The sequence below is a fragment of the Heterocephalus glaber genome, unplaced genomic scaffold (assembly GCF_053883595.1).
Source record: "Heterocephalus glaber isolate CG9 unplaced genomic scaffold, H.glaber_assembly_v1.0 deba00001561, whole genome shotgun sequence".
Lineage (NCBI taxonomy): Eukaryota > Metazoa > Chordata > Mammalia > Rodentia > Bathyergidae > Heterocephalus > Heterocephalus glaber.
In genome coordinates, this window is record NW_028258349.1 from 2491227 (window position 1) to 2517108 (window position 25882).

At 49.9% G+C, this 25882-nt stretch overlaps 2 protein-coding genes and 1 pseudogene across 2 annotated transcripts; 2 read left to right on the forward strand and 1 right to left on the reverse strand.

Annotated features, from left to right (window-relative positions):
- Positions 1 to 109: 109 nt before the first annotated feature.
- Ndufs2 (NADH:ubiquinone oxidoreductase core subunit S2) lies at positions 110 to 16621 on the reverse strand. Its single transcript, XM_004858662.4, has 15 exons — positions 16433 to 16621; positions 12549 to 12660; positions 11822 to 11928; positions 5552 to 5742; positions 3508 to 3628; positions 3235 to 3347; positions 2922 to 2996; positions 2687 to 2764; positions 2462 to 2547; positions 2129 to 2248; positions 1289 to 1418; positions 909 to 1004; positions 667 to 750; positions 478 to 535; positions 110 to 311 (listed from the first exon to the last, which is right to left on the reverse strand). Exons 2-15 carry the CDS (start codon positions 12641 to 12643, stop codon positions 274 to 276), a joined length of 1392 nt encoding a protein of 463 aa, XP_004858719.1. The 5' UTR covers positions 12644 to 12660; positions 16433 to 16621; the 3' UTR covers positions 110 to 273.
- On the forward strand, positions 8932 to 9981 carry LOC106010613 (CBY1-interacting BAR domain-containing protein 1-like; annotated as a pseudogene).
- On the forward strand, positions 15917 to 24064 carry Adamts4 (ADAM metallopeptidase with thrombospondin type 1 motif 4). Its single transcript, XM_004858664.3, has 9 exons — positions 15917 to 16848; positions 17929 to 18252; positions 18484 to 18616; positions 19137 to 19307; positions 19982 to 20268; positions 20371 to 20557; positions 20882 to 21057; positions 22231 to 22406; positions 22832 to 24064. The coding sequence occupies exons 1-9, from the start codon at positions 16180 to 16182 to the stop codon at positions 23256 to 23258; spliced, it is 2550 nt and encodes an 849-aa protein (XP_004858721.1). The 5' UTR covers positions 15917 to 16179; the 3' UTR covers positions 23259 to 24064.
- Positions 24065 to 25882: the final 1818 nt, after the last annotated feature.

Consider the following 25882-nt stretch of genomic DNA (forward strand, 5'->3'; position numbering starts at 1 on the left):
AAGTTTGAGGCCAGCCTGGGCTACATAGTGAGTTCAAGGTCAGCCTGAACTACAGAGTGAGACCGTGTCTCAAAAAAACAAAAAAACAATAAAAAAGACATACCAGATGTTTGTGTGTAGGGGCTACAAGGCAGCTAATTTATTATTTCTCCTTTTCTAGTACATGCACAGCTAAGTGCACATGTACACACGCGCACACAGCCTCATTTCCAGTAAGGGACAGGCTCCGCAGAGGCAGCTGCTAGACAGGCGAGATCAAATGTTGTTCCCTGCTCACCGATCAACTTCTCCAAACACAATATCTTGGGTACCTAGAAGGTCAAAAGACAGAGAGGTGATGTTACCAAAGATCCAGAACTCACTGCCTCAGGAGATGGATATGCCAGTCCATGCAGAACAGGGACTATTCAGTTTCTGTCCCTACCAGAGTCCCAAACTCCCAGACTGGACACCTCCACTACATAAGAAGCTTCATACCTATGATGGCGACAACATCCGCCAACATGTGTCCCTTAGACATCATGTCCAAGCCAGCCTGGAGAGACAGAGATAGAGGCAGGGTTAGCCTGATTTGCAGCAGGGAGGAGGAGAACTCACAAAAACCTTAACAAAGGGCAATTCAGTAGTAGACTTATTTAAGTTAGAATCACCGGGATTGCTTCTTACCAGGTGGGCAAAACCAGGAGCCTTGATCTTGCAACGGTAAGGGCGGCTGCTGCCATCCGACACCAGGTACACCCCAAACTCTCCCTGCCCGAAGAGTGGGGGGAGCCTTGTTAATGGGAAGAGCACTCTTTGCCAACAGACCTCTCTGTTTATCCTCATGCCCTCTCCTCTCCCTCACTGACAGGTGAGCATTTTGTTCCCACCCACTCTCCATACAACCATTCCTCCCCCCTTCTCCTCACCTTAGGAGCCTCAATAGCAGTGTACGTGGCTCCTGGGGGGACTTGGTAGCCCTCAGTATACAACTTAAAGTGATGAATCAATGACTCCATGGAAGTCTGAAGGCGGACAAAGGGAGCATCACTGAGCCAGACCCAGTCTGCCTCCTAGGCCTTCCCTCGGCAGAGAATATAATCTCCACCCTCTGGAGACTAAAACCCACATGGAAGTCAGTAAGCAGAGAAGACACAGAATAAAAAAGGAGAGGTAGGAGAGGTTCAGAATCTTACGCAGTGAATTTTTTTGAAGAGGTAAACCTGAAAAGTAGAATTTAACCCAAGGATACTGCTCCCTGACCACTGACCCCTTCCAATACCCCACCGTCCCTCTCCCTGCAGCCGACCTTCATCTCTGAGCGCTTGGGTGGAGACACTTTGGCATCGTCAACCTTGATCTCTCCAGGAGGCATCTTGTTCAGACACTGCTCGATGATGCGAAGGGACTGGCGCATCTCCTCCACCCGACACAGGTACCTGGAGTGGATGAGAGACTCAGAGCAAGGGAAGGGCAGGCAGAGCAGCAGCTATGGGGCTGGGAACACACCTAGTGGCTGACCTCAAGAGTCAGGTAAACGTTCTTCACTCCTCTGCTAGTACAGCATCTCTTCGTGGCTTGGCTGCTCATATAAAGCCTGTAGTACTCTGATCCTACATTGAGTCCTTCCTCAAATCCATGGCCTGTAGTATTTCCCTCCTTACCCTCTTAAATACTTTTTGAACTACAGAAAGGGGGTGGGGGTTTTCAAATGGAAAACAAACAAAAACCTCACAGCAAAGCTTAGGGCCAGTAAAGAGGAATGGAATTTTAAACTTAGAATTCAGTGGAAAAGAGCACCCGACTAGGAAGATTCTAGTTTTAACCACTAACAAAATAATCTCAGGTTAATTCCTAACTTTTATGCCTCAGTTTTACCAATTACAAAATGCAGCCCAAACTAGTTCTATGTAAAACAGGGATTATATAAGGGTAAAATAAGCTGCCACAGATGTGTAACCTAGTCTTTTCTTTTGGTCCTGGGGTTAGAAGCCAGGGCCTTACAAATGCTAAACATGGGCTCTGCCATTGAGTTATATCCCCAGGCCATGGAACCACGAGTTCCCATAGATACTTGGAAGGAAATTGGAGAGGAAAGCGGCAAGAAGAAGAACCTGGACAGTGAGCTGAGAAAGGATCTGGGCCTTACCTATCATAGCAGTCCCCTCGAGAACCAACAGGGACATCAAACTCGACCTGGTCGTAAACATCATAAGGCTGGGTCTTCCGCAGATCCCACTGGATACCTGAGCCCCGGAGCATCACTCCACTGTAGGGTACAAAGGGCATCAAGGACTGCGCCCCACAAACCAAGAAAGGAGGCACATTTTTGTCTTCCCTTGCCCTCCCCCACACTTCTGTTGTGGGAATCAAATTCAGGAGATGGCAAGCGGGGTGTCCAACATCCTTGAAAGCCAAGATACTGGGCTAGAACTCCCCACTGTCCCCCCCATCCCCACGGAAAGAAGTTGTATTCTCTCACCTAAAACCATAGTTAAGTGCATCTTCGGCTTTTACAACTCCAATGTCCACTGTGCGATTCTGCCAGATCCTATTGTTAGTCAGCATCTATCAATCAGGAAAACTAGTGTGGTAACACTCTTCATAACAATCCTCAAATTCCTCTGTGTATCTTCGCAAACAGAATTAAAACCTCACAAGCCCTTTTGAGAGGAAAGGAGACTTTTCCCACCAATTTCTACCTTACCTCCTCCACTTCGTCAATCCGAAGAGAGAAGTTCTTGGAAAACTCATAAATGTCATCCATAAGGCCAAGGGGTAGGTCCTAGAAGAAGCCAAGCCGAGGAGACACTGAACACAGCCCGGCTGCTCACTCCTTTTCCAGGGGGCAGGGTTAATTCCCATCAGCCGGCACTGCCCTCCAGTGGCCATGGAGGGAAGAGGCCAGGGCTGGAAATCCCCAGGCAGAGGAGCCCACTCACCTGGTGCACACCTCCCGGGCGAATATAAGCAGCGTGCATTCGGGCTCCAGACACCCGCTCGTAGAACTCAAACAGCTTGATAGAACACAGTAGGATTTAGTGACACAGTCCTGGGCCCCTAAGTCCGACAACATGGTGGCCGACTACCTTGCCTTCTGCCTTATCCCAACCAACCTCTCAGGATACAGGGTTCCAAGTGAATTTACCTTTCTCCCCATAAATGGTCTCCCTCTTCTTTTAATCTTGTCTCCTTCATACCTTCCCTATTTCCTATACTTCCTTCCCTAACCCTGCCCGTGCTTCCCTCTCCTACCTTTTCCCTTTCCTCAAACATCCAGAAGAAAGGGGTCATGGCCCCAACGTCCAGGGCATGTGTGGTCACAGCCATGATGTGGTTCAAAAGTCTTGTGATTTCTCCAAACAGCACTATGGCAAGGGGGAGACAAGAAGAGATGCATACAGAAGCTGCAGACCCAGCCTGAAGAGCAGTCTGGGCAGACCATAGGGTCCGAATACTAAGCTTGGGTTCCAAAATGCTCCTGTGATGGGGAAGCAGTGGGCAGCAGGGCTAAGGGTCAGCGCAAACCTCGGATCCACTGTGCCCGGGGTGGAGGCTGGATGTTCAGCAGCTTCTCCACAGCCAGTGAATACGCCTGCTCGTTACACATCATGGACACGTAGTCTAGCCGGTCAAAGTATGGAAGGGCCTGGGGAAGGGAGAATCCAAGTCATATCTAAGAGGCCCATGAGCCTGGAGGCTGGTTGCCAGAAGCCTGGCATCAGAAGGTGGTGCTGCATAAGCGCTCTTTGTCTCAGCAGTCCCAGCAAGGCAGGAAGGGTATCCAGTAACCAACAGCAAGCTGAGAATCATTTCAAACCTGCCTCTCCACGGGGAGGGAGAAGCCTGATCTGTCAATTTCCATGGTAAAAATATTCCCACCCTGGCCAACTTTAAGTTGCCAACATTACACAACTGAATGCAGCACTGGGAAGAGCAACAGACCTTTACACAGTATTTCCACTGCATTTGTGTGAGCAAAGTAAATACCTCAAAGGCACAGCATAGGAAAATACACGAATAAGGAAATGAGTTTTGAGTATTTAAATTTTTTTTTTTTTTTTTTGAGACAAGGTCTCACTCTGTAGTTCAGGCTGGTCTTGAACTCACTATGTAGCCCAGACTGGCCTCAAACTTGTAGTGATCCTCCAGCCTCAGCCTCAAGAGTACTGGGATTACAGGTGGGCACCACTACACCTGGCTTTAAATTTATTTTTTAAGTAGTAGACAAAAACCTAACAACTGTACATATTAATGGGGTACCCCATAATGTTTCAATACATGTAAAGTTTCGAGTATTTCTTACTTTTGTTTTTAATATAATACACTGTCATAAACTTTAAAAAATCACAACTTTACAGAACTCAATTTTTTGTTTTGTTTTGTTTTGGTACCGGAGATCGAACTCAGGACCTTGCGCTCATGAGGCAGGCACGGTGCTACTGAGATAAATCCCTGGCCCTTTGTTTTGTTTTTTGAGATGAGTTTTCCTATGTAGCCCAGGCTGGGCTCAAACATGTGATACTACTGCCTCAGCCATCAGCAACTGGCTCCCAAAGTTCCTGAAAACAGCATTCAGGCTTTGGCAAGCCAGTATGCACTGGCTCAAGCACATCACGATAAACAGACCTCTGGTCTGGTCTGAGTAACGCCACTGTCAGAGAGTGCCTTGGACTTCTAAGTCTCTTTTTTCTCTTAAGTCTCTTATAATTGAGATAGTGAAATGTAATGAGTCATGGGAGTATCTGGGAGTGTGGGATTTGAGGAAGACAGAACACCAGGTAAAAATGGCCATCCTCCAGAGTGCCTCTAAGGCCAAGTACTAGCTGTGTACTGAACCAGTGTCAGCTTCCAGTAAGGAGGCGGGGCTAAGACCAGCTCCTTGGGACAGCCTGTTCTTGTCCTGACGTCATTGTGACACAGGATAGTTAACCGGCAGATGCTGGGCCCAGAATCCATCACGGCTAGACTCTGGGGAATCACATCCTTGTCACTGTTCACCCTGACACTGGGCTAGGTCTAAATTCAAACCCCACCATCCTGTTTTCAGGACCCCGTCTCATGGCACTAAGGAAAAACTTCAGATCTTTCCACATCCAACTCCTTCCAGTCTGAGTTTTATCATTGGGGTCACACAGCTCTGAAAACAGCACTGTCACAAACCCACTGCTGGTCACTCTGACTCATTGTTTTGAAAACAAACTTAGCTGGAAGATACAAGAATCAGCTGCAAATCCTAGGAGCAGACGTCTCTCTCCTCTCCTATGATTTTAAGGGCACTGGCTTTGACGTATTAGTATAAGAGCAGGGAAACTGAGGCACTAGAATAATGGTAAAGGGGTCAGCAAAAAGTCAGCCAGAGAAGCTTGGAGTTATAGCTCCATCTCCAAAGCACTGCTGCTGCCAGATAAACCAAATCCAAACAATTCATGCATCCTCAACACCTCCCTCCATCCTCCCAACCAAGCCTCCACTAATAACCTCAAAGGGCTATTACCCTAACACCCTCCTCCCCTGAAGTTCTGGGGACAATGCCCAGATCCTGTCAGTGGGCCCCTGTTTACCCCCACACCTGCAGGTAAGTCTTGTACTCAATGAGCTTCTCAGTGCCCCGGTGCAGGAGACCGATGTGAGGGTCGCACTTCTGCACCATCTCTCCACTCAGCTCCATCACTAGCCGCAGGACTCCATGGGCTGCTGGGTGCTGGGGTCCAAAGTTCAGGGTTAGGTTGGAAACTGTTTGTTCCTTTGGAGGGTCCACATCTGAGAAGTGGGAAACAGTACAAAGCCAAATGGTAATTCCCCTGAGAACCCCAAGAGACAGTAAGGAGTTGGTCTCTCCCATCTCACCATTCCATAGCTTGTTAATTTTCTAATCTGCAATGTAACTAAGAAGAGAACCATTAGATAAGAAAAAGGTGGCCGGGGATTTAGCTCAGTGGTTCTGCCACCTGCCTCGCAAGCGCAAGGTCCCAAGTTCGATACTTGGTAAAAAAAAAAAAAAGAAAAAGGCAAGAGAGAGACCTAAACTTCCTGATGAAAGCAACCACAAATCTGTCTCCTAGAACATCTTTTTAATAATTACAGATAACATTTTCTACCCTATGCACTTTGACTTAATTCTCACAACAATCATACTATTATCCCCATTTTATTGGAGAGACTGAGGCAAGAGAGCTCAAATGATTCCTCCAGGATCAGAGAGCAAATTAAGTGGCAGAATTGGGCCTGTTTAGTGACAGGGTCCACACACGCTTTGTGTGTGAGGGAGGATACTGGGGATGGGACCCGGGTGCTTTATCACTGAGCATCCCCAAGCCTTTTAGTTTTTTGGTTTTGTTTTGTTTTTATTTTGAGACATAGTCTTGGTAAGTTGCCCGCGCTGGCCTCAAACTTGTAATCCTCCTGCCTCGTGGTATGTGTTGCCACGCCCAGCTATACACTCTTAACTACTAGAATATAATGCCCTCCAAATGTATTTGATCAATGCCAAATAATCAGGAAACATACACTTAATGCTTAATACTACTAAATGACACTTTTTACCCTCTAGGAGCTTATATTTTAATTTGGGAAAATAAATGCATGTGAAAAATGATAACAAGTCAAATTTATAAGTTACCAAGTAAGCAAATCAGCTATTAAGTATTTAAGGGAAGGAAAGAGCACAGTGAAGACTTCATGTAGAAAGGATCTGAGCTGGTTTTTAAATACAGAAAATGGGGGCCGGGGATTTAGCTCAGTGGTTCTGCTGCCTGCCTCACAAGAGTAAGGTCCAGAGTTCGATCTCTGGTACCAAAAAAAAAAAAAAAGAGAGAGAGAAAATGGGCCAGGCGTGGTGGCGCTCACCTGTGATCTCAGCGCTTGGGAGGCTGAGGGAGAAGGACTGCTTCAAGTTTAAGGCCAGCTTGGGCTACACAGTAAGTCAGGACCAGCCTAAATTACATAGTGAGACCCTGTCTCTAGACAGATAGATAGACAGACAGACAGACAGATAATTTTTTTTTATTCTGTACCAGGAATCAAACTTAGGACCTTGTGCTTGCCAGGCAGGCACGGTGCCACTGAGGTACATCCCCGGCCTCAAGGTAGATAGATTTTCAAAAAACTATTCAAATAGGCAGAGGTCCTTTGAAATCAACACAGGTAAAATATTAGAAACAAGAATTTCTGTGGAACTCCTATCAGGACTTTCAAGAGGCAGAAGAGCAGTGCTGGGAGGCAGCACGGGGTTAGTGGTGATCATCAGTAATGTTAATAATAATTAACATTTATTAAAGACTTACATGTACCAGGCAGACACAAGGATCAGAATTTACATGTGCAAGGCATTTAATTCTTACAATAATTCTATGAATATGTTAGTTCTTTATTCATTGACAAATGGAGAGTTGAAATTGGAAGACAGAGAACACCTTTCAGCCAAAATTCTTCATTACAGGCCTTAGAGTCAGAAAAACTTGAATACAAATCTGGCCGTGTGTCCTAGATCAAATTTTAATGTCCCTATATCATAGTTTTCTCATATTTTGAATAATACTATCATAGGGTTGTAAAGATTCAGTGAAATAATGCATTCGAGAATGGTTAGCATATGATATAGCTTTGTAACCCAAGTTTTTAAAAAGTAATTGGAAATGCCGCGTTTTTAAGCAAAAGAATGAATGACATGGTAAAATGGGGAAGACGAAAGCGATGACATTGTAATGAATAGCTGGAGAAGAAAAGATAAATGGTGGAAATTCAATGAATACAATTCTGAAACAATCAAGGTCTAATACAGAGTGAGGAACAACAGTGATGGCAGTGAAAATTAAAAAGGACACAAGACCAGATATGAAACATTATGAAAGAATCCACATGGTTGTTGACTTACTGGTCAAAGATATGAAGGGCCAAAGAGAAAAAAGAACCAAAGATAGCTAAAAAGTTTTAATCCTGAAGGATTAGGAGAACAAGGATACCAATGATCAAAATCAAAGTCAAGAGGAAGTGCTAATTTTTTTTTTTTTGGTATTGGGGATCAAACTTGGGACCTTGCATTTGTGAGGCAGGTGATGGAACTACTGAGCTAAATCCCCAGCCCGGAAGTGCTAACTTTGATGGGAGGAAAAAATGATTTGTTTTGAAGTAGGTGTCATTTGAGTGCCAGTGGGAAAACCACATTGTCCATAGAGGCAAATGAAAAAAGATGATGCTAAATATTTAAATCTTTCCCCTTCTAGGTATCTTCCCAAAAGAGATAAAGTCATCATATTACAATGGTGTATGCATACTAATGTTTACAACACAATTCATAATAGCTCAATCTTGGAACACTCTGTATGTTCATTAGCAGATGAATGAAGAAAATGTGGTATTTATACACAATGAAGTACTACTCTGCCATAAAGGATAAATTTGAGTAATTTGTAAGAAAATGGATGCACCTTGAGACCATTAGTTAAGTGAAATAAATCTTAAATATCTTTTTTTTTTGGTACCAGGGATTGAACTCAGGTCCTTGCGCTTGCGAGGCAGGCAGCGGAACCACTGAGCTAAATCCCCAGCCCAATCTTGAATATCTTAATAAATCTTTTTTTTTTTTGGTACTGGGGATCGAACTCCGGTCCTTGCGCTTGCACAGCAGGCGGCGAAACCACTGAGCTAAATCCCTGGCCCCCTTAATAAATCTTAAATCTTTTTTTTTTTTGGTACCAGGGATCGAACTCGGGTCTTCGCGCTTGCAAGGCAGGCACCAGCACCACTGAGCCAAATCCCTGGCCCACAATAAATCTTAAATCTTAATATTTATCTTAAATAAAGCTTAAATATCATATGGTTTCTCTTACAGGAGAAACACAAAGTATAAGTAAGTTAAAGAGGTGTGGCTCGTGCCCAGCGCACATTGGATGCCTGGGAGCCCCAGTCGTTGGGCTCCAGCCCCTGGCTCCTGGCTGTTTTTGAGGCAAGATGTTAAGGCGCAACCTGGAAAGCCAGGACGCTCAAACCAGACAACTGCAAGACGATGTCACAAATATGGAGAAGCATTTTGGGGAGCTGTGCCAAATCTTTGCTGCTTATGTGCGGAAAACTGCCAGACTGCGAGACAAAGCAGACCTCCTGGTAAATGAAATTAACATGTATGCCTCTACAGAGACCCCAAATTTAAAGCAAGGGCTGAAAAACTTCTCTGATGAGTGCAAAACTTCAGGATTATCGACAAGGAAAGGTTGAAAGACTTGAAGCCAAAGTGGTTGAACCTTTGAAAGCTTATGGACCAATTATAAAATTGAAACGGGATGATCTCAAAGCAGTATTAACAGCAAAGAATAGAGAAGCTAAGCAGCTAACTCAGTTAGAAAGAACCTGGCAATGAAACCCATCTGATCGACATGTAATTTCACAGGCAGAAGCCAAATTACACATAGCTTCAACAGATGTTACCTGAATAACTTGTCATCTGGAAGAAACTATTGACAATTTCGAAAATCAGAAAGTAAAGGATATCAAGAATATATTTTCAGGGCCAGGGATTTAGCGCAGTGGTTTCGCTGCCTGCTGCACAAGCACAAGGACCCGAGTTCCATCCCCGGAACCAAAAAAAAAAAAAAGAATATATTTTCAGAATTTATCACAATCGAAATGTTATTTCATGGCAAAGCTTTAGAGGTCTACACTGCTGCCTACCAAAATATACATAAGATTGATGAGGATGAAGATTTAGAGGTTTTCTGAAATTCTCTATATCCACTAGATTATCCATCTCATTTCGATATTGTAAAAGCAAATTCAAAGTCACCTCTTCAGAGATCACTGTCAGCTAAGGGTGTATCTGGAACAGGACAGATATCTACCTGTTGATTAAGAAAGGATCAACATGCAGAAGATGATGAAGATGAAGAGGTAGACTTTACAGAAGAAAATTAATTTTAAGTTAATTTCCACATGTCCATTTTCATCTTAAATGACTTGGAAACTTTATACTCACTTGATAAGGAAAACCTCAAAACAAAATGATACCATAAAATGCAAAAATAAAGGAAATTTATGCTGACCAAAAATGCCCAAATGGGGATAAGGAAAAGGGGCCCAACTGTGGCTGGGCAGGTCTGAGAGCTCCTGCCAAACAACAATAACAACAAAAAAAGATAGAAACATGCCATGCATGGTGGTGCATGCCTGTAATCCCTGCAGTCGGGAGGCTGAGGCAGGAGGATCTCCATGAGGCCAGCCTGGGCTATATAGTGAGTTCAAGGCCAGCCTGAACTACAGGAGACCCTGGGGGGGGGGGGGAGTCCAAGGCCACCAGCACTGGTGGAGGGGTGCTGGAGTGTGAAGGAACTACCTCATCCCAGACAGGGGGAGGGGAGGTCCTCTGTGGGTGACCCTGACATCCGCAGGGCTTCCTGAATCACAGACCAGGTCAGCGCCCTCAGAAATGCCTCATGCTCCAAGACCATTCTTGGCCAGTCTTTTCCCTCATGTCTTTCATATCCTGCCACAGTCCTTCCCAGTAGTGGCCAATAGCATAGAAGTATAAGAGCACCAGGACTCCGATCCCAATCCACATGGATGGGGATAATGTAATGTAATATTTTTAAAAAATATTACATTTCAACATCCAAAAAAAAATAAAAACAAGTTAAAGAGATAGGTAATTGCCCATCAACTGGATAAAGAAAATGTGGTTTTTTTATAAAATGGAGTACTACTCAGCCATAAAAAATGAGAAATTAGAGACATTTATAGCTAAGTGGATGCACATTGAGGTGATACTCTTAAGTGAAATAAATAGGACACACACGTGCAAATACCGAATAGTTTCTCTGGTGTGAGAAACTGAAAGTGTAAATAAGGACTAAATGTATAATAGGTAATGTGAAATAGGAAGAAAAGGGGCAAAGGGGAAGGAAGTGGGAGGGCCAGGGGAAAGGATAGAAGGGAATGGGATTAATATGAGAAAATGGAAAAATAGGAACAAAATCTTTGTAAATAGGGAGCACTGGAGGGGTTGAAGGGAGGGCTGGGCAAGAGTGAAAAATAAGAACCAAGAGAGAATATGTAAAGGTGCAAATTTCCAATGATGAATGTCATTATATTGTATACCTAAAATGTACCAATGATTAGAATGAATAATCGATAATGTAAAATAGGAAGAAAAGGTCCAAAGGGGTAGGGGTAGTGGGAGGGGCAGGGGAAAGGAAAGAAGGGAAAGGAAAAATGATGAGAAATGGAAAAAATGGAAATAAAGTCTTTGTAAATAGGGAAGGGTGGAGGGCGTGAAGGGAGGGCTAGGAATGGGGAAAAAATAAGAACCAAGATGCATTATGTAAAGGTACAATTCCCAATGAGAAATGTATTGTGTTGTATACCTACAATGTACCAATAAAAGAATTTAATACAAAAAAAAAAAAAAGAGAGATAGGTAATAAGAAACACATAGCGCTTTTACAAAAGGGAAGGGAACCAAGAGATTGGAGGGGGAAGGGGATGAAAAAGGAATTAAGATGTGTTATGTACATGTACCAACTTCCCATGATGAATGTAATCATTATATACTATAAACAAGTACTAACGAAAATAAAAAATTTTTAAGTGGAAAAAAAATTAAATCTGGGGATTTAATTAGGGACTTTTTGGTATTGGCTGGGACCTACCCTTTCTTTCCTTTTGGAATCTTTCTGCCCTCTACCTGACAAATATGTTATTGTTGCTTTTACTGTACTATGTTCATGGCATGGTGAAAGAAGCAAGCAAGATAGGGACTAAAACTTGCTTCAGGCAAAGGGTTCAAATGCAAGTAGAAATCAGCTTGGGGCAGGGATGGGTTTGGTTTGAGACAGCAGCTCTGGACACTCACCATTCCAAGGTGGAGGTTTCCAGTGGGCTGTTTCCTTGGTGGGGTACATGACAGCGCCCCCAAACTGCTCTGCCCATTCCACATCGGGTTGCCACTGCCGAGCGCCTCTGAGGAGTTAAAGACAGATCTAAAAAAAAAGGTGCCTAACCAATGCTTGGTTCCTCCGTTCCCATTCACTCTCAAGAGATTCCAAGGAAGGATGTTCTGCATTCATCGATGCCAAGCTACTGACAGTCAAAATAAGGCGGAACTCTAGAGGTTCCATTCCTATTACCAACTCATTCCCGGAGTCACTTCACCCATCACCCTTGAACGTGTAGGTTTGGAGGTCCTAACTCCTTCATATTTTCATCATATTCCCATTCCCATCCAGGAGAATATGAATGTAAGAAAGGTGTTTATTTAAAGACAACCTAAGATAACGGAGAGAATGAATGGGAGAATTCTGCCTCCTCTGCTGAGCTCTTGAGGAGAGGTGCAGGTAAATCACTAAAGTTGAAGGGTAGGGTCTCCCACTCCACTAATTTCACGTCTTGCAAAACGGGCTCAAAACCCTCTTCCCTTTTTCGGCCGCAGTGGACGCCACAGCATTTTGGAACATGAGAAATCAGGCCTGGTGAGAGGGTCACAGGCCTGGGTCATTCGGTCACAGGGCTCACGGAGTGTCCTCTGGTTCGAGAAACTCTACCCTTGGGAAAAACGCATAGAGGGCTGCCCTCGGTCTCACCTGCTGGGCTGCACAGGCAGTCGGACTGCAGGCCCGAGTCGCAGTACTTGGGCCCCGACGCCCCGGAGGGTGCAAAGTGCCCTCAGCGCCGCCATCTTGCCCCGGCTGCAGCCTGCGGGAGGGAGAACCGGGCGGAAGTGACTCCTGCGCGCCTCCTTGTGGGCTTCCCGTAGAACACGGGAACGCAATACTGGAAGCCGGCAGAGCCGTCAATCAGGAACCTGACAATTTCCGGCTTCTTCGTTTCAGCTTCACTTACACTTAGATAACGGTGACTGTCGTCATCTTTACTAAGGGCGGGTGGTCTCTCCCGCCCCTCCTCGACGCCTGCTTAGGGGGTTTCTTCCCACTCCCTTCTGCTTTGTCCGCTTCCCGTGGTAGTTGTGCTCTGCGAAAATTGTGTCTGAGTCTTGCCCTTGCCAATTACCTCCCTATGAGGGAATCCAAAAGATTTGGAGCAGCTAAAGCCAGCTAATTTCCAGATGCCCGAATGGGGATAAGGAAAAGGGACCCAACTGCGGCTGGGCAGGTCTGAGAGCTCCTGCCAAACAACAACAATAACAGCAAAAAAAGATAGAAACATGCCATGCATGGTGGCGCACGCCTGTAATCCCTGCAGTCGGGAGGCTGAGGCAGGAGGATCGCCATGAGTTCGAGGCCAGCCTGGGCTACATAATGAGTTCAAGGCCAGCCTGAACTACAGGAGACCCTGGAGGGGGGGGAGGGGGAGTCCAAGGCCACCAGCACTGGTGGAGGGGTGCTGGAGTGTGAAGGAACTACCTCATCCCAGACAGGGGGAGGGGAGGTCCTCTGTGGGTGACCCTGACATCCGCAGGGCTTCCTGAATCACAGACCATGTCAGCGCCCTCAGAAATGCCTCATGCTCCAAGTCCATTCTTGGCCAGTCTTTTCCCTCATGTCTTTCATATCCTGCCACAGTCCTTCCCAGTAGTGGCCAATAGCATAGAAGTATAAGAGCACCAGGGCTCCGATCCCAGTCCACATGGATGAAGATTTTGTCCGCACCGCTTTGAAGGCCAGTTCCTGTCTTTCCCTCTGCCTCCAACCCCAGCTCCAGCTGGCCCACCCACCCGTCAATTTTATACAACTTTCCCACCCTGAAATTGGAAAGAAGCCTTCTCTAGTTCTCCCCTAGACAGGGTCCCTGGGACACAGCCCACCAGCAGTGTAGCAGGGTGGAACAGGCAGACCAGGGGAGTGGCAAAAACAGAGCATTCCTTGCGGCAGAGAAAGAACAGAAAGCCAGACTTATACCCTGAGAACTGACCTAATGGGAACCATACCAATGGGTGGGGCCAGATCCCTGTCTGTGGGAACTGACCGGGACCTGGGATAGACAGGCAGTCCCCACAGAGCCAGGGCAGAGGCTTAGTCCCTTACCCTCCACATTCCTCAGCCTTTCCTTAGCTTTTTCTCATTCTACAGTTGAAACAGTAAATGTGATGATAGGAGTGGGGTGGGAGGGGCTGCATTTATTTGGCTTAGTCCAGCCTAGAAATCAGGATAGACTCTGAGCTGTGTGGCCTCAGGGGGCAGCTTCAGCTGGGACTGGAGTGAGGGCTCCTGGGGGGCTGCTTAGGACACTGCATCTTTTGTGCCTTCTCCCTGCTGTAACACCACCCACACACAAGCTGGGGGCACCACTCTAAGGCCCTTTGTCTTTCTCTGCTTAGTCACCCTCTTTGTCTTCATCTCAGATGGGGGGATGGAAAGGGGCAGGAAGAGCCCTCCGGTGATAGCTCCTCTTGCCCCTGCCCCTCTGGCTCCCCATCCCTTGTGTGATCCTACAGCCCCAGCCCCAGCCCTCTCCACTTAGGACCAGAGAGGGTTAGGGTGTGTAGTGGGTCTAAAGTGGGTGTAGCAGTCACAATGGGTAGGTGATACAGGAAGTGATGGGCACGAGGGCAGGTCTTAGTGACCTGATCAGGAAGGGAGGAGGAGAGGAAGTACTCTGGTGGATATGATGTGGAGAACAGGAGGTGACCAGGCAGAGAATGAATAAGGGGATGGGGTCAAGGGGAGGTGGTCCCCCTCTGGGAAAGGGAAGTGACTGCTGACTACATTCTCCTTCCTGGGGATTTCCTGGGGAAACAGTGTCCATGGAATGGTGTGAGTAGAAATTGCCCCAGACTTCTGAACCCTTGACTTTTTTGTCTTGAGAGTCTACCCTAAGACCTCTTTTCTGAGCCCCCTCCAATCCAGAACCAAAGGAATCATTTGCTCATTTTCTCTGACAGCAATTCTGCTCCCCAGGCACTTTCCCTGCCCCAAGGAGAATGAGAAATCAAAGATTACTAGATATTCCAGGAACTATCAGGTTTTCAGGGCATGACAGGGACAGAGGAGGGAGCCAGGTGGGGATTCCCTCCACTGGGCAATTCTTGGTTCCCGAGAGCAAGTCCTTGCCTATGCTAGGTGCTCGTTGACTTGAGGCTAGGGGAGGTCTTAGGACAGTTGGGAGTGGGTAGCATCAGGGCCAAGAGGCTGGGGAAAACTGCTGAGAGCTGGGCCAGGGAAATGGGGAGTCAGGAAGTGGGGTGGGGTGGGGATGGGAAGTGGTGGCTGGGAGGGCTGTTGAGGCTCAGGAGGGGGCAAAAGGGAGGGGTGGGGGTAATTTAGGAATGAGGAGCCTGCAATGCTACCCTGGAGCCTCCCATAAAAAGAAAAGTCATTAACATTCCTGATTGCCTGCCTCCTTTTGCATATCCATTCCAGCAGAACCAGCCTACCTTTGGGCAATGAACTTCCTGATCTCTGTCTCCTGCCTCCCCAATTTGTCTCTCCGGCCCTCTCTTGCTACTTGGTCTCATCCGGAGCTATGTTGAGCTACCTCCTTCTCGGTTCTTCCTTACCTGTTCCCACCCTCTTTTCCCCAAGCTGCCCACTTGGTCCTAGAAATCAGCCTGTCGGCACAGAGGGCACCATGAAGGAGCCTTCAGAAAGGAGAGGCCTTGAGGGGTTAGACAGTAGGAGCAGAAATTCCCCCAGGACCTGATCTGCGTCGCCCAGGCCCTTTCCCTGACTCCCCACCTCCCCTGGGGCTCTGTCCCACCAAAAAGAAAAAAGAGACAGCTGAGGTTCCTTTTGGGCTTTGGGGGAAAAAAAGCTATGTCATCAGCTGGCTCAGTGCCTTTAAAATTCATCCAGCTGCTAGAGAGTCCCCTCCCCTGGGCAAGTCCCTTTTTTTTTTTAAATTAAGGAAACAAAAACTAGGATTTTGGGAAGCAATGAGACACCCTTCCACTCATCCGGGTCCCACCGACAGAACTCCGGACTGAGTGGCTTACAGATCAGCCAATCAATCGCAGGGCTCTGATTGCTTAAAAGAGCTGGCGGGGAGAGAGACTGGGAGAGCCCACGGGGAGACCCACAGACTCATAAATACGGAGAGATAGAGGAGCAGAGAGACTGAGACAAAGGCACGGCAGGAGAGGCAAAGAGGAGGGCGCAGGGGAATTTGGAGGAGCTCTCCTAAGTCTAAGGGTTAAGTTCTCATCTCCTGAGAAGGTCCTCAGCCCCTCTGAAAACTGCCTGTGGCCTTGGCATAAGGGAGCCCTAAACTTCAGACAGGAACTTTCTAGCTAAGGTGTGGCGGACTTGGTGCCCCCAGATGGCCTCTGTCCCTGCCAGCGGCAGCCCTTGTGCCATGTCCCGGACAGGCTCGCATCCCGGGAGGGGCCTGGCCGGGTGCGGGCCGTGGAGAGTCCAACCCCGCCTGCTGCCCCCCGCGGCACCTCTCTCAGGGCTGGTGTGGCTGCTTCTGCTCCCACTGGTGTCCCTGCTGCCCTCGGCCCGGCCGGCCAGCCCCCTTCCCCGGGAGGAGGAAATCGTGTTTCCAGAGAAGCTCAACGGCAGCGTCCTACCTGGCTCTGGCGCCCCCGCCAGGCTCTTGTGTCGTTTGCCGGCCTTTGGGGAGACGCTGCTGCTAGAGCTGGAGCAGGATCCTGGAGTGCGGGTCGAGGGGCTGACTGTGCAGTACCTGGGCCAGGCGCCTGAGTTACTGGGCGGAGCGGAGCCGGGCACCTACCTGACTGGCACCATCAACGGAGACCCGGAGTCCGTGGCATCTCTGCACTGGGATGGGGGAGCCCTATTAGGGGTGTTGCAGTACCGAGGGGCTGAGCTCCACCTCCAGCCCTTGGAAGGGGGCACCCTTAACTCTGCTGGGGGGCCTGGGGCTCACATCCTTCGCCGGAAGAGTCCTGCCAGCGGCCAGGGTCCCATGTGCAACGTCAAGGCTCCTCCTAGGAGTCCCCATCCGAGCCCCCGGAGAGCTAAGGTAGGCACCCCGAGGAGCGTGTGCCCCGCAGTGTCTTCTCGCCATGTCTGTCCCACTGACCCCTATTCACCCTCTCTCCACCCACTTCCACTGCTGGCCATTCTGCTCCCTGGCTTGTCTGCCTCTTTCCTTCCTCTCCACGGGCCTCCTGTCTCGGGAAGGCTCTGGCTTCTCTGCTCAGCCCTTCTTCTAACCAGACCCCCATCCACTCTGAGGGTTCCTGGAGGTGGGCCACCTATGCTAGGCTGGGAATGACCGCTCCCCCTCCCTTCTTCCCCTGCCTGGCCACAGCATCCCCTGTTGGCACCGTCCCCAGCAGTAAAGCTCTAACAGCCCCTTGGCCTTGGCTCTTTTCTCTGCCCCAATAATTTTCACCCCCACACCCAGCTAAAGGAGTGAGGTTTGAGGCCAAGCCAGAGGGATTGGCCTCCGGCTTCTGATGCTGCCTTCAAAATTGTTCTGGCAAACTGCAAAGTAGGACAGGAGTGGGCAGGGGAGGGAAGGGTCCCATACCTCCTCCTGGTCAGTCGCCATCCCACACTGTAGAGTGACTGTGGGGCTGACTGGGGCTCCATCCTTTCCCTCTTCCCTTTCCCTTACTTCCTCCCTCCTCCCTCCTCCCTCCTAGCTTTAATCCAGAGCAGACCTCCCTCCACACCACCAGGCTGAGATCTGGCCCCAGCCCTAGCTGCTGACTGAATTGTTCCTCCAACCGCATAGGGCAGACACGTTGCAGCCCAGCCTTCCAGCCCTAGTTCCGCAGGCCCCAGCCATACATACTCAGGCCTGGGAGTCCCCAAAGCTCCTCCCAGAGGCAACCCAGTGGCTTTTCACCTCAGGGGCCCACACAGCCCTGGGACGTGGCATCTCTCTCTCTCCTCCCATTCAGAACCGACAGCTGATTCCTCAGCATTACCACAAAAGTGAGGGGAGGGCCCAACCCAGACCAGCAGGAATCCGTGGGGTATGCAGGGTTCAGCTGGCTCCGCTTATTTCCAGGCCCAGGAAGCGAGGGAGGGGAGAAGCGATCCAGGGTCTGGGAAGCTATTTCAGGATCCTCCTCTCCCTCTTCCTCTCCAGCGCTTTGCGTCACTGAGTAGATTTGTGGAGACCCTGGTGGTGGCCGATGACAAGATGGCAGCATTCCACGGCGCAGGCCTAAAGCGCTATCTGCTGACAGTTATGGCAGCAGCGGCCAAGGCCTTCAAGCACCCAAGCATCCGCAATCCTGTCAGCTTGGTGGTGACTCGACTAGTGATTCTGGGGTCAGGCCAGGAGGGGCCTCAAGTGGGGCCCAGTGCCGCCCAGACACTACGCAGCTTCTGTGCCTGGCAGCAGGGCCTCAACACCCGCGAGGACTCAGACCCTGACCACTTTGATACAGCCATTCTGTTTACCCGTCAGGTGAGGCCCCACTCAGTACCACAGGCTGGGCACTGCACAACCAAGAGGCACCACTCCATAAATTGTGATGGAAATGGAGCCTGGCCCCAGCCACACTGCCATGTGGGGCTCTCTGGGCCCTGACAGTGCCGGATCCTCAGAGCCCGGGCCCCACCACCAACCAAGATTTCACCCCCATGTGTCTGCATGTTGTGGCTCTCTCCATGCACCTTCTATGACCCCTCTTCACAGGACCTGTGTGGGGTCTCCACTTGCGACACCCTGGGTATGGCTGATGTGGGGACTGTGTGTGACCCGGCTCGGAGTTGTGCTATCGTGGAGGACGACGGGCTTCAGTCAGCCTTCACTGCTGCTCATGAGCTGGGTAAGGAGGGCCTGCGAGAAGGGAGCCCCTGGGGTGGGTGGACGAGGTGTTGTAAATGAGGTGAAGGGATTGTGAGCACCGGGGTGCAAATAGGGGTCCCAAGGTAACTTCCTACTCCCTAGGCCTAGATCCAGGACCATAATTCTCTGTTCTGGGCAGAGACAAACATAAATTTTCCTATTGAATAAGACAGTATGTGGAAACCTACCATGAAGGGTGTGTGTGTGTGTGTGTGTGTGTGTGTGTGTGTGTGTGTGTGTGTGTGGAGGAGGAGGAGGAGAAAGTGAGGGAATGGGAGTTCAGGACTGAGAGTGTTGGTTCCAGTGAAAATAAGCAAGGAAAGGTCTTTCCTTTGGGGAAGGGGAGCCAGAACAGTGGGGGCTCCATGTGAGGAGCTGTCAGCATCAGCAGGAGACTGGGGCAGGGTAGGGTGGGAATGGCATCCCTAGCTGCAACCAGACTCCTGAGTCTGGGCACAGGCATGGGCCCCTGGACACTAGCAGGACCTCTACCCTCCCAGGCCATGTCTTCAACATGCTTCATGACAACTCCAAGCCATGCATCAGTTTGAATGGGCAGGGAAGTACCTCCCACCACGTCATGGCTCCTGTGATGGCCCACGTGGACCCCGAGGAGCCCTGGTCCCCCTGCAGTGCCCGCTTCATCACTGACTTCCTGGACAATGGCTACGGTAAGCAGATGGCCCTCACCTTTCCCTGGGCAGGACTCAATTGCATCACACCGACTCCTTCAAGTGCCTCCTCTGTGTGTGGAGGGTATGAGAAACTGCCTTCTTTGTGTGCCTCCCACTTCCTAACAAAATGAACAGCACAGTGAGGGGAGCAAAGTTGTGGCTCAAGAGAATTAGAACTGACCTTCTAAGGGCGAGAACTGTCCGACACTGGAGTGAGCTGGATGTGAAGGTGATTACCTTGTCACCTAGTGAGTAGCATGACTGTCACTAGGCAGAGCTGTTGATGAGAAGCAGACATGAGAATTCGAGTCAGGTAGGAAGACTTAGTGCTTCGGGTTCCTATCCTGATTCTGTACCTTAGGTGTATGCAGATGGGTAGCTGTTGGTTACTTCATCTCTTGCTGCTTGCAGCTGATATGTAAACTAGGTATAATAATGGTAATGGCCTCCTAGGTATTTGCCACAATTAAATATCACCGGTCACACACTTAGCCTGTATTCATCACATAATAAGCATCCAGTCACATGTAACTGCTATTTAAATCCTTCTATAGCCCTAGGATTTTTTTTTCTGGGATTCCCCCAGGCCTCACCAAGCCTAAGCTTTCAGCTGGGAATCCTGAATGCTCCCCTCAGCCCCTTGCTGACTTTGTGCCTCGGCTTCCTCCCAGGACACTGTCTCTTAGACAAGCCAGAGGCTCCCCTGAATCTGCCTGTGACTTTTCCTGGCAAGGACTATGATGCTGACCGCCAATGCCAGCTGACCTTCGGGCCAGACTCACACCACTGTCCACAGCTGCCACCACCCTGTGCTGCTCTCTGGTGTTCTGGCCACCTCAATGGCCATGCCATGTGCCAAACCAAGCACTCACCCTGGGCCGATGGCACCCCCTGTGGGCCCACACAGGCTTGCATGGGTGGTCGCTGCCTCCACATGGACCAGCTCAAGGACTTCAATGTGAGGTCACAGGGCAGGGGTGGGAAAAGGGCCTGAGGAGTGGGGACTCCCTAAGCCCAGGAGAGTACATTTATCCCTCCTGTCCATTTTATGCCTCTGCAGGTTCCTCAGGCTGGTGGCTGGGGTCCTTGGGGACCATGGGGTGACTGCTCTCGGAGCTGTGGGGGAGGAATCCAGTTCTCCTCCCGGGATTGCACAAAGCCTGTCCCCAGGAATGGTGGCAAGTACTGTGAAGGCCGTCACACTCGCTTCCGATCCTGCAACACGGAGAATTGCCCAACTGGCTCAGGTGAGGGTGGGAGTGCGGGGTCTCCTTGGGAAGGGAGGACTGTCCAGAATATAGGCCAAGGAGGTGTTCGCTGGGCATAGTGATGCACACCTATAAGCCTAGCACTCAGGAGGCTGAGGCAGGGGATTGTAATGAGTTTGAGGCCAGCCTGGGCTTAAAAAATACTTGTTGATGGACCCTGCAGTTGGCCGGGAGTGACTTCACCTTTCTGGAACTGTCCCTGGCAGTCTGATGTCTAAGGTTCTGAGGGGCTGGGTGAAGAGCTTTGAGGGTTGAGTGGACAGAGTGAGGAGAGGGGCTCTGACTGTCCATTTTACCCTACAGCATTGACCTTCCGTGAGGAGCAGTGTGCTGCCTATAACCATCGCACTGACCTCTTCAAGAGCTTCCCGGGGCCCATGGACTGGGTTCCTCGATACGCGGGTGTGGCCCCCCAGGACCAGTGCAAACTCACCTGCCAGGCCCAGGCACTGGGCTACTACTATGTGCTGGAACCACGGGTAAGGGCCAGGAAGACCCCAGCCCTGTCTATGCTTAGACACTCCCCAGCTGTCCCTTGCTTTCTAACAATGAAGATCCTTCTGGGCCCCCTGCCTGCCTGGCAAGTGCAAGGTCCTGAACTCATGCTGGCTTTTCCACAGCCCGCCCAGCCCAGGGGTCCGTTCAGACCTGTCTATCCGTGGGTATTGGGAAAACAAGCCCTAGGCTGGATAAGCGGCCAGTGAGGCTGCTCTGACCTGTCACATTTCCCTGCTTCTTTTCCCTCTCTCATCTCCTTCCCCAGCATCTGGTGAGATTGGAAGTGCGTGGCCTTTTGGGCAAGTCCTTAAACCTCCTTAGAGATTTCTCTCAAATTCCAGTGGTGGCAGCAGTCGGCTCATGGACAGGTGGTCCCTCAAAGGACAGGCTTCCTGGAGATGACTGATGTCCCTACACTACCTCTGTGTGACAGGGGCGGTGGGCTGAAGGCAGAGGAAGAAAAAAACCACTCCGGACAGCACTGAACTCCCTCCCTGTCCCCAATCTGCGGAGAATGCCTGTTGGTTGGCGCCCTCTAGCGTCCACGTGGAGACAGTAGCATCAGGTTTAGGGACTGGTTTCAGGGCTGAGATCTAAAATTTCCACCTTGGCACATTTGCTCGTCGTTTGTGTAGGCTTTAGGCAAGTTCCTCGACCTTTCTGAATCTCAGCGTTTTATCTCTAGAAACCTCAAATTGTAGTTGGAAGGAGTTTATGTTCATGTGTATAAAACATTTGGTACACTGCCTGGTTCATAATGTGTTTAAAAAATGTTTTTTTTCAGTATAGGGATTGAACCCATGGCCTTTGCAGTGAGCTACATCCCCAGCTGTTTTTACTTTTGAGACAAGGTCTCACAAAGTTGCTACATTGCCTAGGCTGGGCTCAAACTTGTGATCCTCCTGCCTCAGCGACCAAGTGTGCTGGGATTACAGGTGCTCACCACTGGCCTGGTGAAAACAGTGGCTTTTAGAATTATTATGATGATTATCATCTTACACAGTGGCTGGGACTCACCCTACACACCATCCACATCCCACAGGTCACTCAGCCTTTCGGATGCCCCTTCCCAGATGGGACCTAAGTCTTGTTGGCTTACCCACCCCTCCTGATTTAGGAAGAACCACTTACATCATTCCTTCTCTTCTGTTCAGGTATTAGACGGGACCCCCTGCTCCCCAGATAGCACCTCAGTCTGTGTCCAGGGCCGCTGCATCCACGCTGGCTGTGACCGCATCATTGGCTCCAAAAAGAAGTTTGACAAGTGCATGGTGTGCGGTGGGGACGGTTCTAGCTGCAGCAAGCAGTCCGGCTCCTTCAGAAAATTCAGGTTCCTTCATCATTTCTGCCCTCCTCCCTCCCCTAGATGTTGTTCTGGGTTCTGAGGATAGAGAGGTGAATTCAACCCTGTTTCCATAGCATAGTGGGGAGGCAGAGGAGGCAGTTTCTGTGCAGCGTCCCTGTGTTCGGCAGAGCACCAGGAAGACTTCCTTGGGAAGTGACTGCTGAGCTGAGTCTTGGAAGGAGATAGAAACTGGACAGGCACTGAGGAAGTGGGAGGGAAGGCACCTGGCACCCATGTCCAGAGAGGAGGGGAGAGGGCGCATGAGGCCCCAGCTCTGATTTAGGCTGCCCTGCTCCTGTAGGAGAGGAGACAACCCTCCGCACATACAAATGCACACATTTCAGATAACAGCTCAGAAGGCTCAAGGTACTTGGGAGATGCTGAGCACCCCATCTGCTCCTTCCCCACAGGTACGGATACAACACTGTGGTCACTATCCCCGCAGGGGCCACCCATATCCTTGTTCGCCAGCAAGGGCCCACTGGCCCTCGGAGCACTTACTTGGCCCTGAAGCTCGAAGATGGCTCCTATGCCCTGAATGGTGAATACACACTCATGCCTTCCGCCACAGACGTGATACTGCCTGGGGCAGTCACCTTGCGCTACAGTGGGGCCAGTTCGGCCTCGGAGACACTGTCAGGCCATGGGCCACTGGCCCAGCCCTTGATGCTACAAGTCCTGGTGGCTGGCAACACACAGAATGCTCGCCTTCGGTACAGCTTTTTTGTGCCCCGGCCAACCCCTTCCACACCACGCCTGCCACCCCAGGACTGGCTGCACCGCCGGGCACAGATTCTGGAGATCCTCCGGCGTCGCCCCTGGGCCGGCAGGGAATAACCTCCCCATCCCGGCAGCCCTTTCTGGGTGCCGGGGCCTCGGACTCAGCTGGGAAAATGAGGGGGCTTCTGCCGCTGCCTCAGGCTAAGACACGGTGGGGAGGGGCTGTGGGGTGAGGCCCGCCGCTCCTCTCTGGCCTGCTGTGCAGGCTGGCCCTGCCGTGGGGGGCAGTGATGGGTTGGTGAGGGAAAGGGGCTAGAAGACAGTCTCCTGCCTCCGCTGTCCCCTCTTCCCTGCAGGCCACAGGTGGCAGGGGGGAAGGCAGGGTGGGTCCTGGGCCCCAGTTGTATTTATTTAGTATTTATTCACTTTTATTTAGCACCAGGGAAGGGGACAAGGACTAAAGTCCTGGGGAAACTGACCCCACCCCTGGCTCAGAAATCCAGGGTGGCAATAAGTGTAAGTGCTGTGTGTGTGTGTGTGTGTGTGTGTGTGTGTGTGTGTGAGAGAGAGAGAGAGAGAGAGAGAGAGAGAGAGAATGTGTGTGTGCTTATGTATGAGGTACAACCTGCCCTGCTTTCCTCTCTCTGAATTTAATTTGCTGGGAAAGGAAAAGCCAAGGGTAGGATAGGACTTCAGGGAGTGACAGATCATCATATTTGTAAGATATATGTGGAATTCTGCTATTTATGTGCTCCTTTTGAGTCAGACAAATGTGGATTGCGTCTTGACTCCATGACTCTGAGCATAAGTTTTCTAATTTTCCAGTAATAATACCTCCTTAGAGATTCATTGTTGTGTGGATTAAATGATGTAAATAAAGGACTAGCACAACGCCCACCACTTGGTAGGTGCTCAACAAACAACAGCTGCTGTTAGTTATTATCGTCACCTTTCTGTCCATGACCACCTGCCACAGAGTCTACCAGGTACTCAAAGGTGGCAAAGAGCCATGTTAGTGGTGCCTCTCTGGCCCCCGGCCTCGGCACCTTTGATTGGCAGAACGCTGTCCCAGATTCCAAGGGACTGAGAGAAAGAGCACTCTGTCCCCCACCTCTATAAGCTCCCAATCGAGTGAAGGCGACACAGCAAACACTTGGCAACTACAGTGAATGAGAACATGAAGGTGCAAAAATAAAAAGCCCAACAGGTGCTTAGTGATAGCAGCAAGAGGAGCAGGGCTGTTGACATTGGAAGAGCCCTGGAGCAAAAGCCCATGATCTGGATTTGTGCTGGGGGCCAGCATCTTATTAGTTGGGTGGTGTTGGGTCACATGCTGAGCCTCAGGTTACTCATATATGGAATGGGACTAAACTCTGTTCCTGCAGGGTTGTTCTGGGAGCAAAGGTTTCCATACTGTCAAATAGTAAAGGCTCTGGAAATGTGAGAGGTTACTCTTGTGACTGTTGAGTGTCACTGGGGACAGGGTCCCCAGAATCAACTAATGTAAACCCAGCAAACATCTCTGAAGATGTGGAGATATGGGGTTAGAATGGAATTCAACAGGAGGAACAGGACGTGGCCCACTTGGGGACAAGTGGAGAAGCAAAAAGAACAGCATGAAGCAGAATCGGAGGGGAGGGGAGCTGGGTGTCCAGTCATGGCTGAATGTGAGAGGTGAAGGTGCTGGAATGGCTGCACTTGTCTGTCTGAGCAGGTGACTTTGCTGGAGCGAGGACCTGGGCAGTCCTGTGTGAGTGGTGGAAGGGCAGCAGCCGGACCCTGTAAGAATTTGGAGTTTTGAGTGGCAAAAGTAGGACTGCTGGGAATCAGGGAATGTACCAAATATGGAGGGGAGAGAGGAACTATGGGAAAAGAAGACCCTGAGCTGAGGGTGGAAGAGAGGAGAATGGAGAGACCAAGGATGCCTCACCCTGCCACAGCAGCCTCTGCTGGGTACGGAGCTGAGACGGTGGGGTGGAGGCAGGCCATGGAGGTGTGGCGGCTGCGTGTGCTGTGTTCACTGGAGCCAAGCTGCACCAGTCAAGGTCTGTACAGGCAGAGCTTCCTCCATGGCCCTCACTTTGCATGGCCCAGCACTGCACCTGCTCCCGCTGTGACAGTGAGAAGAGGGCCACCCATGCGCCACTTCAGTAAACCTGGCCCCACTGCTGGGCTCAGTGCCCTGGTCTCCTCCCAACCAGGCAGGAGGAGGTGGGAACAGGACAGTGGGACTAGGCCAAGCCATTGTCCATTGTTTCATCTAATTAGCAAAAGTGGACCACCAAGAATACATGCAAGGACCTCGCTGCTATGAGCTCATGGTACAGTGAGCAGAGCTCTGTGCCAAGCTACTGTGAGGCACAAACACAATACATGACCACATCCTGAAGAAGTGAACGCTGCATTCACGGGAGGAGAAGAGAAACCCTGGGACAATACAAGGAACTAGAAGATAAGGGCAAAATGAACAGTGTAGAGACTGAGCCTGGACTTAATGGGCTGTGAGGGCTGCAGAGGGTGTGCCTTGGGCTGGGTCCTGGGGACAGGTAATCACAATACCCCTTCTCACTTTCTTAACAGCTCTTGGTGATTCACCATTTGTAAATCGCTTTTATATGTGCTATTTTAAGAAGAAATCTTTTGCCCAGTGGGTAGGGTTTTTACTGGGATAAAGAAGTCTTGTTTTGAAATCACAGCAGCCTCCTCTGTGATTGGGTGGGAAGATAGGTGGGTAGAACATA

What these genes read in the sequence shown, in the direction of transcription:
- Ndufs2 (XM_004858662.4), bottom strand. Translation starts at nt 12,643, where the DNA reads ATGGCGGCGCTGAGGGCACTTTGCACCCTCCGGGGCGTCGGGGCCCAA. An exon ending in GGATTGACGAAGTGGAGGAG is followed by an intron (nt 2,548 to 2,686) that starts GTAAGGTAGAAA and finishes CCTGATTGATAG; the next exon opens with ATGCTGACTAACAATAGGAT. An exon ending in CTGCTATTGAGGCTCCTAAG is followed by an intron (nt 751 to 908) that starts GTGAGGAGAAGG and finishes CTCTTCGGGCAG; the next exon opens with GGAGAGTTTGGGGTGTACCT.
- Adamts4 (XM_004858664.3), top strand. Translation starts at nt 16,180, where the DNA reads ATGGCCTCTGTCCCTGCCAGCGGCAGCCCTTGTGCCATGTCCCGGACA. An exon ending in CTTCCTGGACAATGGCTACG is followed by an intron (nt 19,308 to 19,981) that starts GTAAGCAGATGG and finishes GCTTCCTCCCAG; the next exon opens with GACACTGTCTCTTAGACAAG. An exon ending in ACTATGTGCTGGAACCACGG is followed by an intron (nt 21,058 to 22,230) that starts GTAAGGGCCAGG and finishes TCTTCTGTTCAG; the next exon opens with GTATTAGACGGGACCCCCTG.